General features: G+C 42.2%; 1 protein-coding gene across 4 annotated transcripts in view; it reads left to right on the top strand.

Annotated features, from left to right (window-relative positions):
• Positions 1-19364, top strand: part of CFAP54 (cilia and flagella associated protein 54) — a 296457-nt gene that overhangs the window by 162265 nt on the left and 114828 nt on the right. For all 4 annotated transcript variants that reach the window (XM_084796148.1, XM_084796147.1, XM_084796149.1 and 1 more), the window contains 3 exons: positions 3370-3456; positions 9117-9239; positions 15539-15592. In XM_084796148.1, coding sequence (XP_084652274.1) covers positions 3370-3456; positions 9117-9239; positions 15539-15592 — 264 coding nt within the window. The remainder of the gene's footprint in view (positions 1-3369; positions 3457-9116; positions 9240-15538; positions 15593-19364) is intronic.

Here is a 19364-nt window from a genome sequence, read left to right as displayed (position 1 = left end):
CACAGAGTTAAAGTGTAGTTCTTGTTAATGTCCAAACTTTGAGATAAGTTCATTTTCTATCATGTTCTGTGTCTTCTCTGTCAAAGATGTATCTAAGAACAACAAATCTTAACTGTGAGATAAAAAGCAGACGTTTCTCAATGTCTTCAGAACCCCCAGAGTCCAAACACTGTTCATTTTCCCCTTTTGGGGGAAGAAATTGAAGTGTATATCACAAATCTGAAGTTGACTAAACTTAAAAATAAATTAATATGCTCTAGACACTGGCTATTGTTTTTCTTCCTCCTCTCTCTGTCTCTGTCTGTCCCTCTCTCTGTCTCTCTGTGTATGTATGTATGTATATATATATATATATATATATATATATATATATATATATGTATATATATGTATGTATATATATATAAAACATATGTATAGATGTGTATGCATTTATCTTTTATATTCTTATGGTATACTTGTTCTAATGAATTTATCTCTCTTCTTATATTAAAAATACTTATTGCCATGAAGAGGGTGGTAAGTGCTTTCAACACTGGGCAGATTTGGCAAGGAATTATTTACTAAAAAGCAAACCAACCAACAAACAAAGCTTTCATGAAATGATACTTTGTTTCCTGTAGCACAGCTCACTTCTAGATTGGGATACACTTCTATCCCCTGGGGACCCCCTAGCTGCCCCCATATTCATATATAAAGTCTCAAAAAGAAATAAGACTTTTTCCCCTCTAGAGCTAAAGAAATTGAGCATGTTTTTCCTGAATAATTGAGCAATAGATGGTAATAAAATAGTGTGTTTTTATTTCTCACTAAAGAAAAGAAACTAAATCTCAAAAGTAAAATTGTTCTTGCTGTTCCATGCTGTGTTAATTGTAGTAAAGGTTTTGCTTTACATTTGCGGTGCATCATTGTAGAAAAGTGTATTATGTTCAAAGTCATTTCAAACTAATCCCAATCTTTTACGAAAGTGATTGCTGGTGTAGCTTCTACCTGACCCATCGTTAGATGTCCCCCAACCAGTCAGAAACAGTGAGCACCTTCTGTCTTATATTACATCAGCCTTGAGAAGAAGCCTCTTGGCAGGTGAGACATCTGTAAAATACAGAGTTTGCTCTCAGACAATAATTTTGCTTGTCCATGTCTGCTAGCTCAGGCTCATGATCCCAGCTACTCAAGAGCCTAAGACTGGAGGATCACAAGTTAAAGGCCCGCCTTGGCTATGAGGCAAATTAAACACTAGCCTGGCCAGCATAGTAAGACATATCTCAAAATAAAGAATAAAAGTCAAAGGTGTCAGGAGGTATAGTTTAGTGGTAGAGTTCCTGCCTAACACGAACCAAGCGGCAAGGTGCTTGGTTCACTCCTCAGTCTACAAAAGGTGAGACAATAATGGGGTCTCACCCTTAGCTTGAAGGAGAGATAAACCTGTTTTTTATGATCCCAAGTGCGGGATTGGAATGGTCTTGTGAGAGAACAGGTGAGGTTAATCCACTAGAAGACCAACCACCTCGTGCGGGAGCTTGATTGTTGCCAGCTGTAAAGATCCCATGAACAGACTCTGGGAGGAGATATATAAATGAGCCCAGAACTGGAGCTGGGGCTTTTTGGAGACTTGGGATAGTTTTGGCTATCCATCCCTCCACTTTGAGATGCTCCTAGAGAGAACCGCTCGAGGGAAGGCTTCGGGGCTCCGGCTCCTGCTGAGGTTCTAGGTTCTGGTTACTTCAGGTTCCAGTAGAAGGAATCCTGCTGATATCCTTATGGTTTTGTTATTGTGTTCCTTAATCCTCTCTTCCTATTGTTTTGGTTAGTCAGGTTATAGGTGACGTATGCTCAGTTAATAAGCTATAATAAAATATATTGGCTAAGAAAACTGAGCCTACATTGGCGTGCCAGGTGCAGCTGCCGGAGTGAAGCTTCTGGTGTGAGCTGAGATCAGGAACTGTTCCAGTGTCCATGCCAAACCATCCCTTGCTGTGATGAGTAATGGCACAGTCATCTGAGATCCTGGGAGTCTATGTGGGTTTAACTTTAGGACAATAAAAACACTAAGTGTGGAGAAAGCTTGGGTTTAGTCAATAGAGGCTATGCTCTATAAAGGCTGGGACAAGCCACACTTTTTCTTCTCACCCAACAGTGTCTCATCTAATATATGAGGCACGTGACACTTTTGCCATGGGAAGATGCTGATTGAAGGCATTGCAGATGACAGTGATGCGAATAAGTAAGAGCTAGCGAGGGGCCACGGACGTAAATCCATTGCCGTAAGTTCTCCATTCTCGGACAGCATGTTTTCTAGAATTTTCACACATTCCTCACACATTCATGCCATTGCTTTTTTAAAAAAGATAATGAATTGTACTTGACCTTGTCTGCACTTAGAGATGGGACCCTTACATTGGGGCCACAAATGACATAGCCATGGAACTCTCAAGTCTCTGATAGCATCTTCAAGGTCTAATGAGATTAGGAAGCATATGCTAACGCAGAGGATAATCTTGACTGTCAACTTGAGGAGGTTGGGACCCACCATGGGAACCTCTAGACATAACCGTGAGAGACTTTCTAGATGAAGTTAATCGAAATAGAGACACTCAGCCAGGTGTGGTTCACACACACTTTTCCTCCCAGTACGTGGGAAGCAGAGGCAGGTGGATGTCTGTGAGCTCAAGGCTAGGCTGGACTGTAAAGCAAGTTCCAGGGCAGCGAAGGCAACACACGGAGTAAGGGTGCGGGGGGGGGGGTGGCGGAGGGGAGAGAGAGACAGACAGACAGAGAGAGACAGAGAGAGAGAGAGAGACAGACAGAGAGAGACAGAGAGAGACAGACAGAGAAAGAGAGAGAGAGACAGAGAGAGACAGACAGAGAAAGAGAGAGAGAGACAGAGAGAGACAGAGAGAGAAAGAGAGAGAGAGGAGACATAGAGATACTTACCTTAAATATGAGTGGTGGCATTCCCTTGGCTTGGGTCCTGAACTAAATGAAAAGGAGAAATCAGGCTTTCTGAGTGTCAACATTTACCTGTCCGCTTCCTGACTGAGGCTGCGCCGTGGACCAGCTGCCTCACGCTCCTGTTGCTGTGTCTTCCCCACCAGGGTGGCCTGCCTGGACCCCCCAGGCTGTGAGTTCCAGTAAACATTTCCTTCCTTCAGTTGCTTTTGTCAGGTATTTTATTGCAGCAATAAGAGATGTGACTAATATAACTAGGCAGGCCATTTTATTTCTATAAAACAGCTTATTATGCTAATGCAGAAATGCGATATTTATGTAACACATCCTACAGTTAATGTTTGGCAAAATTGGATTACTAGTCTATTAAGTTGATAAGTTATATCTTAAAACTGAGACTTTTTTTTTTCCTCTTGGTAGGTTCTGCCTCTCCTTGCATTGTACCAATATTTTGTGTCTGTAATTTGCCAAGACATCAATAGAAATCTAGAAGCAAGAATCCTCAAGGTATGAACCTGAGTTCAATTCCCAGCATCCACCCTGGGCAGCTCACAATGTGTGCCTGCTCATGTAGGACCTCATCATCAATGATGTCCTCTTCCGGCCTCCATGGGCACAGCATACACATACCTAGACACATAGTCATGAATTTAAAAAAATAGATGGATGGCAAAGTGAGTCTGATTAAGGGCACTTTCTGATCTTCCAGGGGACCCTGGTTCAGTTCTCAGCACCCACATGGTAGCTTACAAGTATCTGCAACCCCAGTTCTAGGGCATCCAACGGCCTCTTCTGGCTTTTATGTGTAGGTGGTACACATGAACTCATGTAGGCACGCGCGCGCACACACACATACACACCCTATCCCCTTTCTGTCCCCCACCAACATACACACACACACACACACACGTAAACACAGACCATATTCACCTGCCCTTTTTCCCCTATAGTTTCCTTTAATGAACACTGGGAAAAGAGAAATTTGAGTGAAGAAAAAAATTAAAATAGATTTTGGTGTTCTTGAGCTTAAACTATTTCTTGGTCATCATTTCACATGTTTCCTTTCATGCTGTGACATGATCTGCTATATGTTGATAAAGGTTTCACAAAGAGATCATTTAAAAAGCCAATTTAGGGGCTGGAGAGTTGGCTCAGTGGCTAGGAGTACTCGCAGCTCTTCTAGAGGACCTGGGTTCGATTCCCAGTACCCACATGGCACCTCACAAATGTCAGTAACTCTAGCCCCCGGGGACCTGTTGTCCTTTTCTTCTGGTGTTCTTAGGCACCAGACATGCATGTGGGGTGTGTGTACACACACACACACACACACACACACACACACACACACACACACACAAAGAGAGAGAAAACATTCATACATTAAAAATAATAAAATGAATCTTTAAAAAGGCAGATTTATATCTTTGCAGTTTTCATTCAAGATGTAAATACTCCCAATGCAATTGTCCTCAAGCTACCCATAAGGCATCACTAGAGAGGCAGACAGGACTAGAGATGCATGCCAGGTTTTGTGGTTGAAAAAGATCTGGTTCTAGAACAGTAATCCAGGACATGACCCCAGCTCACCTCCACTCAGCACTCTGGGGCAGTGCTCCTGCATACCACTTTCTCTTTTGGAAACTCTCTACTTTTCTCCCTCAAATCCCTCCTGTTTTCAGTGAAGAGAAATTAGATTGTACATGTAGCCTGTATCTCCTTCTAGACCTTTTGGGCCTTGGTGAATAGTCCACTACTTTCTATTTTTAAATAAAGAAATCTTTAAGGACTTCATAAATATATTCATGAGTTACTGATTCATGAATCATCTTGTTTTTTAACTTTAATAGCATATTTTTAAACCCCTCCTTCAAGATAATATTCTTGAGGCTAGGAGCTGTATCCTATTCACCTTTTAACTCCCTCTACTGTCTTAGGTGGGTAATAAGTTTGCATATTAGATATTCATTAGTTGATTTTTAGATTGAACTTTAAATCTGTAGATTTTGTCAAGTGCCTACTGTCTATGTGTGTGTTCACTGCTACTCAGATGAAAATAATTGGCAAATCCTCATTCATTTCAAAGCAAGGTTTGGGGCTGTTTGAGATAGCTCAGCAGGGTAAAGGTACTTTTGACCAAGTCTGAGGCCATGAGTTTGAGCCCTGGAAAAAAATGAACTCCCATAAGTTATCCTTATCCTGACTTTTTTTCTGGTTTTCTTTTTTTGAAATTTTTTTTATTTTATTAATTTATTCAGATTACAACTCAATTGTTATCCCATCACTTGTATCCTCCCGATCCTCCCTCCCTCCCGCTTTCACCCTATTCCCCTCCCTTGGGTCTAAGACTGAGAGGGACCTCCTCCATACACGCACAGAGATAGCTCCACAATAAATAAATAAACAAACAAATAAATAACATTTTGAAAAGATTTTCTGAACACCTCTTATGTAAAAGCCCCATGTTAGTAACTTGAGTCTAAGACCTGTAGCCCACAGCTTTTGACTATAAGGACGTGAAAACTGGGAAGAGAGATGGGACACATCACAAGTTAGTAACATACACACCTGTCACTTGATCATTTGCAAGTGAGTGTGATGAGAATTGTTCCCAAGAGTTTGAACAGGAAACAAATGGCTTTGGTTTGAGGATTTCACCAAATAGGTAGAATTTAGGCTTGAAACTATGACAGCTAAGTGGGTGGGAAAGAGAACATTCTTGGGAAAATATAGAGGTGAAAAAAACTGAGTTGTTTAGAAGGCAGATGTGGTTTTATGTTACTGGAATGGAAGCTCTGAGCAACAGACTATAGAAAACAAAGGGAGAAATGACAGAGAGCTGTGCTGGGTCGCTGTTTCCTCCAGGTTGTCCATGACCACTCCTGTCTTGGATCACAACAGAAGACTCTCAAGAACCACATGGTGGCTCACAAACATCTATAATATGACCTAATGTCCCCTTTCTGGCATTCAGGCACACATGCAAGCAGAGCACTGTATACATAATAAATAAATCTAAGAAGAAAGAAGAAGAAGGGAAAGAGAAGATAAGAAGAAAAAGAAGAAAAGAAGGAGACAATAAGGAGTAGAAGAAAAGGAAGAAGAAGAAAAAGAAGAAGAAGGAGAAGAAGAAGAAGAAAAGAAGAAGAAGAAGAAGAAAAAGAAAGAAAGAAAGAAAAGAAAAGATGATGATCAGGCCTATTGGCATTTCCTCACTGGAGGAATGCAGAGGTTCTTAGGGCTCATGGATTCACAAAACCATTCCTCTCCTAGAGAAAGGCCGGCCATAGATGAATAGTTAGCTAGTTTGGGATGCTTTGGTAGAGTGGCCTTTGTGAGTTGTTCATGCTGTGAATGAATTTTCTACTGTTGTAACTTCGAGGCTTGCCCAGGGTACTTTCTGGTGATAAAGCTCCCATAAGACTGTAAATAACCCAACAAACTCATAGTTTATCAAGTTAGACTAAGGTAGGATTCTTTCTTTGGTCTTTGGTTATGATTTTGTCGTAGAGTAGCTATGAAACCAGTGAAGACCTATGCCCTGTGTTTTCAGCTTTGGCTAGGAGGGGTATTTACTACGGAATGATAGCCAGGAGAATGGTACCACCAGATCTGGTGTTTGCTAACACTTCTGGGAGCAATATGGGATAGACCTGAGAGCTTATTGGCACAGTAAGATTGAAGCCTGGGGTTAGGGTCCTGACAAGATGCAAGGCAAAAGATAGATCCCATGGAGGAAGAAGTGACAGTCTGTGTGAATGGAGTTTGTGTGACCTTCCTGAGTAACTGGGGTCACTAAGTGGAAGAGAAGCATCAGAGTTGGGAAACACCAAGTAGTGCAGCTCCTTGGCTATCTATCAGGCTGTGATAGACAGAACTTGTGGTCGAGTTTCTGTAGTGCAGTAGAGTCTTCCAAGGGACGCCGTAAGACCTCTTTATGATTGGCTACCCCAAGGGACGCCGTAAGATTGGCTACCCTGGTTCACTGTAGACCCACTAATCCTATTGGAGATCTGTTCTCAAGATTTCCTTCCCAGGAAGGGTACTGCTGCTTCACAAGCCATATGTAGGTTTGGCTGGTGACCAGTTCTCATTGTCTTCTGGCTTGAATCCACAGTGCCGGTGACCAGTGCTCCAACTGCTCAGATGACTATGATAAAGTCTGAGACCGCCTTGGCTGATGTTGTGTTGGTACAGTGCTCTGACCACACAGAGGTCTTCCAAAATAGTTTCTCCTATGGGTCAATTAAAGTAATGGCTCCCGGGGTCCAGAAGAGTCATCTATCTCCCTAAGGGATGACTTTGCTATTTGATGGCAGCATGGATGGCGTGGGAGAAGGACAGAAACCACCATCCTTGAGTAAAAAACTGCAGTGTGTAGTTCAACCAAGTGACTTCCTCTTTCCAGTTAAAACCAGCCTTTTAGCATTTCATGTTAATTTTACAACCAATTTCTCCTAACTTGCCTTTTTAAAAAAGTTCCTTGAAGTGTTTTTTGTGTTTTCCACTTTTAATGTTCCTAAGCTAAATGTGGGAGGGGGAAGAGAGAATAAAGTGTGTTGGCTGAAGATAAATTGACTTGTCTTATTCTGCGTGAGCTCTCTTCCCCCTCCCATCCTCTCCCCTCTGTGTATTCATCCAATTTTGTGACTTATTCTCTGTATCCATTCATATGTACCCTTGTCTTGCACAAAGTCTCTGCATGTTTTCAAAACATAGATCATGTAGGAGTCTTTTCTGGTTCAAAGTCTCCTTGACTTTTCTTTCTTTCTTTCTTTCTTTCTTTCTTTCTTTCTTTCTTTCTTTCTTTCTTTCCTTCCTTTTTTTCCAAGATAGGGTCTCTCTGTGTAGCCTTGGCTATCCTGGTCTCACTTTATAGACCAGGATGGCCTCAAACTTACAGCGGCCACCTGCCTATGTCTCCCAAGTGCTGGGATTTCCGTGCTGATATTGAACTTGGGGCCTTGAATATAGTAGCATGAACTTTGCCTCTGAGATGAACCCCCATCCCTTGTTTTTTTTTTTTTTTTTTTTTTTTTTTTTTTTTTTTTTTTTTTTTTTTGAGGCAGTCTCACTCCAACAAAGACTGGCTTTGTACTCTTAATGTAGGCCTGGCTTGAAACTCCCTGTCTTTTGAAAGTACCGGCATTTCCAGTGTTCCCCATTACATCCATCTCTCTGATAAATTCTTTTTCACATCACAAAAAAAGACATCTCTACTGTGGTCTGCAGTCTCTGTGTATTCAGCCACCACCTGTGCCCACTTCCTAATTCGACTGCCTTCCCTTGTCTCCAGCCATGCAGAACCCATGCCCTTTGTGCCTAGCTACTGTCAGCATGTTTTCTCTCTCTTTTACATGATTCCCAACTCTTCTCTTGAGGAGCTCTTCCTCACTGACATTTTTCTAGGGCCCCACTGTTGAAAGCAGAATTTTGTCAACACCCCTAAGCCTCCTCTTACTATGTAAGAACTTTGCGTGTCACCTATATTTGGCTAACTATGAATCCCAGGGGACTGTAAGCTCCAAATACGCAAACTGTCCAAGAGATGGTCAACAAATACAATGCATGCCAACTTCCCTTCCTTTAACATCCTGATTTAGTCCAAGCGAATTTGTATTCAAAACAAACCTTGCAAAACCTATAGCTACTAACTGGTTAAAAATTGTTAAGCATATGGCTTTAAAACTGACACTGTTAATTATAGATAAGAAAATTAATAGTTGCCTCTATGTTGACACACTGTGCTTTTGTCTGATTTTCCTCAGAGGGCTCAAGAACATCATGGGTATTTTTACTTTGTTTTTTCCCCCGGTTTCCCATGGCAACCATGGGAACAAAGAGATAAGTTCAATTAATTTTTAAAAACTTCTCCATGGCTGTTATATTCTTGTGCCTGCCTCTGATGAAGTAAGCAACAGCTGAGAAGGGCCTTTTGTTCTGAGTGGCCCCTGCTGCTCTTAGTTCTGTGGCCCAGGGCACATGGAAACAGGCATTTTCACAAGCATGTGCTTCTGTGTTCACTCACTAATCAATGAACAGTGTGATTCACTGCACATGGCCATCATTAAGCAGGTATCCTGGATCTTAGAAACAGACGGTTTTCTCTAAAATTTGTATTTTATAAGTAAAAGGAACGAACTTAAAATCTTCTTTTCCTTCTTTTATAGATCGAAATCCTTATAGACTTAGGCTTCTTTTCCGAAGCCTTTTATGAGCTGTCCCAGATTGTTCTTGGAAAGAACATGCCGTGTGCCATACCTGCTGGCTATAAAACTCCATTGAAAGTCAAGGTAACCTCCCAATTTGATTGAAAGATGCCTTTTATTTAAATCTCCAGAAGCTGCCTTCCTAAAACCTAGGAGCATCCCCAAAGATGTATGTTTGCCAGTCTCCAGTGCTCCAGATCTCACTGTTAAGGCTGGCTACAGCAAAACTGAATTTCATTTGTCTGAAGTGGAAAGGCGCTGGGAGGGAAGGACCGAGGTTCTGGGGAAGGTTATCGCGATCGAATTCTGGCGCAGGTGCACCGCACACTTTATTATCGGTGTCACGGTGGTCTCTTTAGGTACATCCACCAGCACAGGCCAGATCTGTAGATATAATCTTACCACTTTTGCTTAATGTTTTTCATCCAAGTGACCTGTCTGTGTATCTTATTTGGATGCTTTTATTTTATATGCTTTCTCTTCCTCTTCACTCTCCTCCTCGTCCCCCGCCCCCTCTTGCATCTGGGGATGAGACCCAGGGTGTTGTGAATGCTAGCCAGGCAGGCACTGCCTCTGTGGCATCTCTCTCACCACTTTCAGCTTTCTTGTGATTTCTCCAAGGGAAGAACGGTCTCCATTTTGCTTAATCTATTTTGATTTTAGGAGATGGTTTTACCTGACTTGCTTAATTTGTATTTGTAAACTGGGTAATTGAAGCATCCTTGAAGCCAAGTGCTGAAGTTTACAGCGGGAACATAAATTAAATTGGAGTGTGTTATTATTTTTCTTCTGCTTTGGTTTTGCTGGTGATCGGGGACTCACCGGGTGACCTTGCTTTAGGCAGATGCTGATTAGAATTTTGATTTCATTATAAGTAGTAATTTCATCACTTGAGCTTATATACTTAAAACAGAAAACTAGCAATAAAGCAAGTTTTTTTTTTTTCCTGAGGAGAGAGGAGAAAAAACATGGAGTTGACAGGGTAGGGAGGAACTGGGAGGAGAAGGCGGAGGGGAGCCACGTCCAGAATATATTATATGAAAAAAAATATTTACAAAACATTAACAAATCAGTTCAAGCATTAAAAAAAAATAAGATGTGGGAAGGTGGTTCAGTGGGGGTAGGGTGCGGGCGGGGGGGGGGGGGAACCCTTGTTCTGCAGTCATGAGGCCTGAGTTAAAATTCCCACACCAACATAAAACCTGGGCATGGCTGCCTGTGCCTGTATCCCCTGCCTTGGACCCCAAGAGCTTGTTAGCCAGCCTGCTTAGCAGAAATCTGCTAGTTTTGGTAAGAGGTTCTATCTCAAAGAAATAGAGGAAGGATACCTGACATCCATATGTATGTGTACAGACACATGCTCCTCCACACATGTAGGCACACACATGGCACATACACAATTAGCATGTCACATTCCAGGGGAGACCATATGTGTAAGCATGAGGCGACAGACACATGTAAGAAGCTGAACTCAAATTTAGATATCTTAAAAGGATCAACAATATGAACTTAAGCTTTGAAAGCCGCCCACGCACGCTGGCATCCTATTTATATGTGTTGTGCTTATTACTTTAGTGTAGTCCTCTAAAATGTATATTCTCATATTCCACACAGCTGTGACCGTGCTGTTACTTGTTATAATAGAGGCCTGGGAAATAGTCCTGTATTAGAATAGTTGTTTAGCAGGTATAATTATTAGTCTATAAAACTGTAAAAAAAAAAAATCCCTGTGCTTTTCCTAGTTTTATTCCTAGTCTTCTTTTGAAAAAGAGATTTATTCTATGTGTAGGAAGGAGTGCTTTGCCTGCATGTTTATATGTGTACCACATGGGGGTACTTCAGGAAGCCCAGAGGAGAATGTTGGACGTCCTGGAACTAGACAGCCAATTGTGAGCCACCTCTTGTGTGCTGGGAACTGAACTTGGGACCTTTGCAAGAACAAGAAGTACTTTTAAGCACTGAGCCATCTCCAGCCTGTGCTGTGATTTTTTTTTCTCAATTTGATGTAAGCTTGGGTCACTTTGGGCAGGGAGGGGGGGTCCACAATTGAGAAAATTTCCATATGTAGGCAAGCCTGTGAGGTATTTTTTTGATTAATGATTAATACAGAAGGGTCCAGATTAGTTTGGGTGGTGCTGCCCTGGGCATGTGACGAAAGCAGGGTGAGCAAGCCATAGGAATGAAGGCAGTAAGCAGCGTTCCTCCACAGCCTCTGCCTCAGTTCCTCCTTGAGTGTCTGCTCTGACACAGCAGGACTGTGATTTGTAGGCTGAAATAAACTCTTTCCTCTGGGAAAAAAAAAAAGAATAGTTGTGTAGCCCGTGTGAAGACCTGAGGTAGATCTGTAACACTGGAAACATGGGGGGTGAGGAGGGGGGAATGTGGGCTTGGGGAGGTAGCTCAGTTGATTGCCTAGGATACACAAAGCCCTGGGTTCAGTACCCCACACTAAATTTTTTAAAATGGCTAAATAAAAGCTGAGTGTGGTTGTACATGCCTGTAACCCCAGTACTCAGGAACTGGAAGCAGAAGGATCCTAAGCTTAAGGTCATCCTTGGCAAGTTTGAGACCAGCGAGGCTTTATGGGACTGTAAAGCTATGTATAGAACATCCTAATAGTGATTTTAATTAAACAATATGAATATGTATGTATATCTACTTAAAGAGTATATGTATACATTATGTACATTATATGGTATATGTGGCATACCATATGTGGTACATGTGGTATACCATATGTGGTACATGGTATAAGTGTGCCTGTGTATCTGCCTAGCTGTCTATGACTTACCTACTTGTCCTAGTTAGGGTTATCATCGCTGCTATGAAACACTATGACCAAAAAAAACCTGGAGAGGAAAAGATTTACTTGGCTTACACTCCCACACTATAGTCAATCACTGAAGGAAGTCAGGACAGGAACTCAAGCAGGGCAGGAACCTGGAGGCAGGGGCCAATGTAGAAGCCAGAGAGGGGGGTGCTGCTTACTGGCTTGCTCCTCATGGCTTGCTCAGGCTGCTTTCTTATAGAACCCAGGCCCACCAGACCACAATGGGCTAGGCCCTTGCATATCAGTCAGTAGCTAAGAAAATACCCTACAGGTTTGCCCACAGTCCAGTCTTATGGAAGCGTTTTCTCAATTAGGGCTCCAATGTCTCTGATGACTCTAGTTTGTGTCAAGATGACCTGCCACTAGCCAGCATGCTACCTATCAGGAGAGAAGAACATTGGCTATTCATTCATTTTCTGTGTTATAAATGAATTTATCTTCTTGTCTGGATTAAATTAGTGCCATTTTCTTGCAAGCCTCCCAGTATTTTCTTATTATAAGCAGTCTGTCTTTTGTTATTACAATTATAGTTCAATAGACTCGGACTGTTTCTTGAGTGCTTACTGAACACAGCCATTGTTGTAGGCATGGAAGAGGAGGAGCAGTGGAAAAACTGCATGTACCTCCTGCTTTCCTGGAGCTTGCTTTAGTGAGGGGGACAGATCACAAACACCAAGCCCATGTCTCTGACAGGGTGGCCATGCGCTGTGGACATAATCCCACAGATATGCAGGGGAGAAGAGTGATCTGGGCAATAGGCTGCTGTTTTGTTATTCACATGTTTTCAGAAAGTTTTTCCTCATTAGCAACTTGCAGAGGACACGCGCCAGGCAGAGTTCTCAGGGAATGACCGTCAAGGCACAAATCACTTAAAATAAAGAACATGAGGATGATGCTTATGAGATATTGGGAAGACCAGCAGTGAGGCTGTAGGAAGAGAGGAGGAGGGGAGGACTCCGCTGATTGAGACACAATCATTCTTGGGGTGATAGTGGTGGTGAGCAGGCTACTTCTAGGTAGGTTGTGAAGGAAGAGCTGGCAGCATTAGACAGTGGTGTTTGGGGTGAATATGGAGGGTTCAGCCTGAGCAGTTGGCAGGCAGTCTTCACACACAGTAAAGCAGGTGTTGAACACGCTGCACATGAGACCCACAGGCATCTAGGTGATAGTATAGCTCCATAGTGCAGAGTGGTAGTGACTAGAACTCCGGGGACCTGTTGGGGTTGCATATATGAATTGAGAATAGCAACACAGAGATTTAAAACCACAGAATGTGCTGGTTACTTTTATGCCAGCTTGATAGAGTTGTTGGAAAAGAGGAAGCCCATCCATAAGAAAACATATCCATAAGAGAGGGCTATAGGTAAGCCGGGAGAACATCCCCTTGGTGACTGATGTGGGAGGGCCCAGATCATTTGGGTTGGCAGTCTTGGGTTCTATAAGAGGGCTGCTCACACCACAATGAGCAAGCAAGTTGCACTCTCCCATGGCCTCTCTCTGCATCAGTTCCTGCCTCCAGATCCCTGCTCTGCTTGAGTCCTGTCCTGACTTCCTTCAGTGATGAGCAGTGATATGGAAGTGGACTCCAAAATAAATCTTTTCCTCTCCAAGTTGCTTTTGGTCATGGTGTCTCATCACAGCAGTAGCAACTAAAACCATAGCTAAGACATAGGATTAGTTACCATTAAATTAAAATAACGTGAGAACGAAGGCAGACAGAAAAAGAGAAGTGCAAGGAAATGAATTTATGGCCATCCACATGTATAGTTTAGGAAGGTAAGATGGAAAGAGAAACCATGTGCATGGTTTCCAATGGCCATTTCCTTCCCGAAAACAAACAACAAGACATTTCAGACCCATTTTTTTTTTTTTTACATGAACATCCCAAACTTCATTTTTATCCAGTAACTTTCATTAGACAAGTGTGTAGGTGAATCATCTCCCGGTGGGTTCTGACTTCAAATTTTGTATTCTCAGAGTTAATTTGCAGCTTTCCACCCTCAATTGGGAATTTAAAAGTGTAATTAAAAGAGGAAATGCTTTCAGGGTTTATAATTAAAATAGGTGCCAATGTTATTAGGCTGCAGGCCAGTTATTTAAAGAAGACTTTAATGAATTTAGTTTCATGTGCAAGGAAAGGAACTGAAAAAGACGTACAGATTACCATCCGGCGCTTCATAGTGCCTTGAAAGAGTCTATACTTCACCATTATGTTTGTATCAAGATTCCTCTCTTATTACCAACTGTAAAGTCCTGTTATGAATTCTCTTCCTTTATATCAAGAGAGAGCTCCTTTATTGAGTTGCTAGTTTTTCAGTGTCTACTGGATAATAAAACATGCCTTCAGAGGGGCGATTCTGCAGTATCAGAGCTGATTTGCTGTGAACAGTAAACTTGATATTTTGGCATGGGCATCTTCAGGTAAGGATGTGGGAGTGAGCAGTGACTTTGGGAGGAGATCCCAGAATGCACACTGAAAGAGAAGGCACATCCCACAGCAACAGGAGGAAACGGTCCAAGAGTGTTATTAGGGAGACTGTCACTGCTCTGGGTTCCTAGGACTTTCATAAGGGGCTGGGTGGGACATGAGTGGCCTGAGTCGCTAGGCTCTCCTGAACACTCTTAGGGCCACAGAATGTCCTCAGGCGAAGAGATACAGGGTCCTGATCCAGAACGCCACCTGTATATGAGTGACTTATCTGTCCCTGGAAGTTAGTGGATACTTCCTGGAGCCTGAGGAGGTAGGAGAGCAGCATCAGCTTGGGTCCAGGCACATCTTTTCCAAAGGACTGCCAGGATAAAAAGACATGGGGTCTGCGCTGTGAGACTACAGTTTCCTGTGGGAACAAAAGTTTCCCTTGAGCTAGTACAATTAGAGTCAAGTATGAATCCATGATTCACATAGAAAAATGGAGAAGAGCCTTGGACGGTCATTCTAAATAGAAATTCAATCTCCCCCAAACCAAAAAGTTTTTAAAGTGAGAATATTGTGTGGGTGGGAGGGAAAGTCGAGCCTTCCCATTTCCTCAAGACATTCTTGTCATCTGACCCTGAACTACTTCTAAGGTCCAAATAAAAAAATCAATGATCAAAATACAGACAAAGTATCAATCAATATAATGTCATTTCACCTCAGGTTGGTTGATGATGGGGAATGGCCACACTAGGTAACTCAGAAGGGCAAAGAAACTGAGTCCTCATGCTATTTTCATTGCTGCCTTTTAGGCTGAGGTTTGCAAATAACTTAATTTTGTAGAAATAAAATTAGGTAATTCTTAGTGAAAATGGAATATACATGAGCACATATTTTTTTTTAAAGATAATCACCAAGTAAAGGACAGGAAAGACATCAAAATATTAACATTTACAGCATAAAAGAAGTTGACATATACACTTTTCAAAGTGTTTCTTATACTAATATTTCTGACTAGATCACGTATTACTTTGGCAACAAAATGGTGCTTAAATGTTTTTAGGGCGTATTAATAATTCCATTTAAAAGAATGCTGAAATAAATATGGGTTTTACTGTTAATATTTTGTATTTTTGACAGATGACTCAATCATTCGATTCTACGAAACCTCTCAACAGTAAAGACAACCTACAGGTAATAACAATATTTAATGTGGAAATCTTCTGAGTCATTTCAAGCTGTCTGGGAGGTACAATATTTGATTTTGAAAGCCTGCTCTATGTACTCATTCTTTTCTCTCCTCCCTGATTCCTCTTGTTGACAAGGTCTTATGTAGCCCAGGCTACCTTTAAACTCACTGTTGTAGCCAAGGATAACCCCAAACTCCCAATCCTCCTCCTCCTCCTGCCCCTCTTCCACCTCTTCCTCTTCTTCTTCTTTATAAAAAGTCTGATAATCGGGTTTGGTCACAAAATTCTGAGGCTAAAGTTAGAATTGTATCAAAGTAACTTGATATTAGTGAGTAGTACTGGCTGCTCTGGCTCCTGGAAGGAGACCATCTGTCTGTTGTAATCTAAGGATTCCCTTCCTTTTGGAGTACCCTTTTGTTCAATATGCCTCTGCTTGTATCCTTTCTTCTCGGTCCCCAGACTTCCCACCCACCTCAGGGCTTACTTTTATGTAACCTTTTCACATGTGACTCCTCTGATTTTCCCAAAAGTTTTCGAAAACAAAAACAAAAACAAGAACAAAAAAACCTGTTAACAATCCAATGATCGGTATTTAAGCATTTGATTTCCTAGTGACATTTAAATACTTAAAAATAAAAAACCTTAATAATGTTAAAAGCATCATAAAAGTGCTTATAGGGAGGGCCTTCGCCAAAAACCATTGTCACAAGGACTAGGGGAGGCACTGTGGATTGAGAAGACATGAATGATCCAGGAGCAGTTAATGTGGACAGACAGATACAATTAGTTTTGTTTTTTTTTTTTTTTTTTAAATCATAGAGAACAGCATTCCGTCTTTAACTGAGGTGGGGTGATTAATGTTCCTTGTCAACATGACTGGATTCATAATCACCATAGAAACAGACTGTGGGTGTGTTTTTAGAAGGGTTTAGCTAAAGAGGAAAGAGCCCATCCTGATTATGAGCAGCAACAGCCCATGGCCTGGGGTCTTGGGCTGGATGAAGAAGGGCAAATAGTTACATAAACGCTGAGCACCAGTGTTCATCTCTCTGCTCCTGTAGATGTAGGGTGACCAGGCATCCGCTGTCACCATTCCTCCCTTGATATAATGGACCACGCCCTCAAGCTGTGGCCCAAACAAACTCCCGTTTCCTTAATTTGACTTACCCAGGCATTTGTCACAGCTATGAGAAAAGTAGCTAATCCAAAAATTGGCTGCGGAAATGGGGTCATTGCTGACCAGCCGGACCGTTTGGTGCTTGAGCCATTGGAAGCTGTTTGACATTTCAGGCTACAAAAGCCCCAGAATGTTGTTCGTGGAGCTTAATGGTCCATTCTAATGGGAGTTTGGAAAACAATAATGCCAGGAACTTGTGGACAGTGCAAGTCTGGCTCAGGACATTTTAGAGGGGACCATGCACTGTATTCTAGAAGCCATTCGTGTTCCCTTCTGGCTAAGAATCTGGTTGCGTTCAACTTGATCAAGGCTCGGTTCAAAGCAATGAAGGTCTCTGTTTGGCAGAAGAAATTTCAAAATGGCGTGGCTATGTGCTGAACCATGGGCAACGCTGCCTGCTTCTATTTAGACTTGCAGAGAGGCAGCAGTAGCCAATGGAGCAGGAAGACATGAGGAATGTGAAGTTTGTCACAGAACAGAACATGAGCATTTAAAGCTGTTCACACAGTAGATAGCTGTAGAAAAAGCAGCTTTATTGTTAAAGAGGTTATCACCCTAAAGGCATACCAGAAGGGCAAGACCCTACCAACCAAGGAAAAGTGCACTCAGAGGGAGCTAGCCTAACTCAGAGTGCCACCAACGGGGCTCCCAGGTTCACACCAACCACTCAGCAAAGTGTTTCCTCAGGGTCAGCCTCCAGGGTATACAGAGTCTGCTGCAACTGGGGCCAAGGGAGCTGGCAGCATGCTGACCTGGCGTTAGGCTTTGGCAGCATTGTCCATAGAGTACTGTCTGTGTACCCAAAGGGAGAGCAGGCTCAACACCAGCATTCAACTCTCAGCTTCCTGACTGTGAATGCCATATGACCAGACACCTTGTGTTTCTGTTGTAGGGTAAAATAAGCCCATCCTTTCTGAAGTTGCTTTTCCACATATTTTGTCTTAGTATTGAAAGTAGCTAATACATAGGGTATTTATTTTAAGTAACTTGAAAGCTATTCTTCTCAAAACTGCTTTATTTTTCCCCTTAATTTTGATAAAGCCTAGATCCTGTTTTTATTAAATGTAATCTTATTACTTTTTTATTATTTTGCATTTTATTTCATAAATTCCACTTTTAATTATATTTCATATCATTCAGTGTTTTTCCAGTAAATTTTTATTTTTAATTCACAAGCAAGCTGCCTGGAATGAAAGGACTGGTGTTAGGGAGAAAAAGATTCATATTCATATTTAGGTGTTCCAAAACATTGGGGAGTTAAGGAATATTTCTTTTGTTTCCAGTCACAAATGTCACCCCTCCCCCCTAAAAACACAATCCTTACGGAACAGCGTTTGGCCTGAAAAGAATGTCTGTCTGATCATTTCTTTTTACCCAAAAAGAGATTGACGGCATAATGGGGACCCAATTTCTGTTAGCTAATTAATTAAAACAGTACTGTTGGCCTGCTTAAGACTCTTCAGATTACACTTTGTATTTTCTGCATAGAGGGAGAGAATGGAGTGTTAAATAGCATTACTAATTAATCTTCCTTTGATCCTCAAGTGTTTGCGTGTAATTGTCAGGGCTCATTAAATCAGTTTGCTGAGGACGGAAGGGAAGAAAAATGCCCTCCCTCACTTCACCCCCAGCCAGCCTATGGTTTCTTCTCTGGGTTGGGAAGACTAATGATCTTCCTGATGCCACAGTGGGTCTGCTGCACCTCTGTCCCAGTGGGGGAGCCACATCTGCTCGCCCACACGCATGGGTTTCATCCCATAGAACAGATGAAGAAAAGAGGAACAGAGAGCAAACAACCTCGCCTGCCCACCCCTGCCACTGTGGCTTCAGACTCCTCCAAATGATGAAATCTTGTTTCTGTTTAAGTAAGGCACGGAGTTTCTGTCTTAGGATAGCCTCAGCATCTTCTTTCTACATCAGTTCAAAACTGATGAAGAGTCTGTCGCATCTAAGGTGCTGTTCTGTGGCCTGTCACCACAGCCAGTCAGCACTACAGGCCAACAGCCAGTCCTTATGGAACGTACACTTGAATGGGGAGGACCCAGTGATAATAAATGTCATAAGCCCAAAGAAGTGGCTCACACTGTAGGTTGGCAAGGACTCAGCAGTGGGCGTGTGAAGTGGATTGGGAGCGCTGTAATAAGTGGAAACTGTAAGTCCATCTTCACTTAAAGATAGATGTGGCTCATGCAACTTCAAAATATGTAAATAAATAAATAACCTAGAGACAGGGAACAAGCCCAGAGGCCTTAGAGCAGACATGCGTGGATTGGCGACAGCTATCCTCACCGGAGTGGCTAGAGCTGTAGGGATGGTGGGAGGGGCGGGCGAGAGTAGCACTACATAGGGTCAGAGAGGTCAAACTAAGAAGTGTCTTGTAGGGAAATTGTGACATAGGCTCTTACCGGAGCAAAATGGGGAGCTGCCAGAAAGCTCTGAGCAAAAGTGTGATCTGATCCACTTAGGCTTATAAATTTGTTATGTATTTGGGTAGGCAGGGCACATGCCGCAGCATGCCTGTGGAGGTCAAAAGACAACTTTTGGGAATTGTTTTTCTTTTACTGTATAGGTTTTGGGGGTGCTCAGGGTTGGTGGCCAG

Source organism: Acomys minous (assembly GCF_964271855.1).
Source record: "Acomys minous genome assembly, chromosome: 9".
Lineage (NCBI taxonomy): Eukaryota > Metazoa > Chordata > Mammalia > Rodentia > Muridae > Acomys > Acomys minous.
Note: the sequence above shows the minus strand (reverse complement) of the source record. Positions and strands in the feature narration are given on the sequence as shown.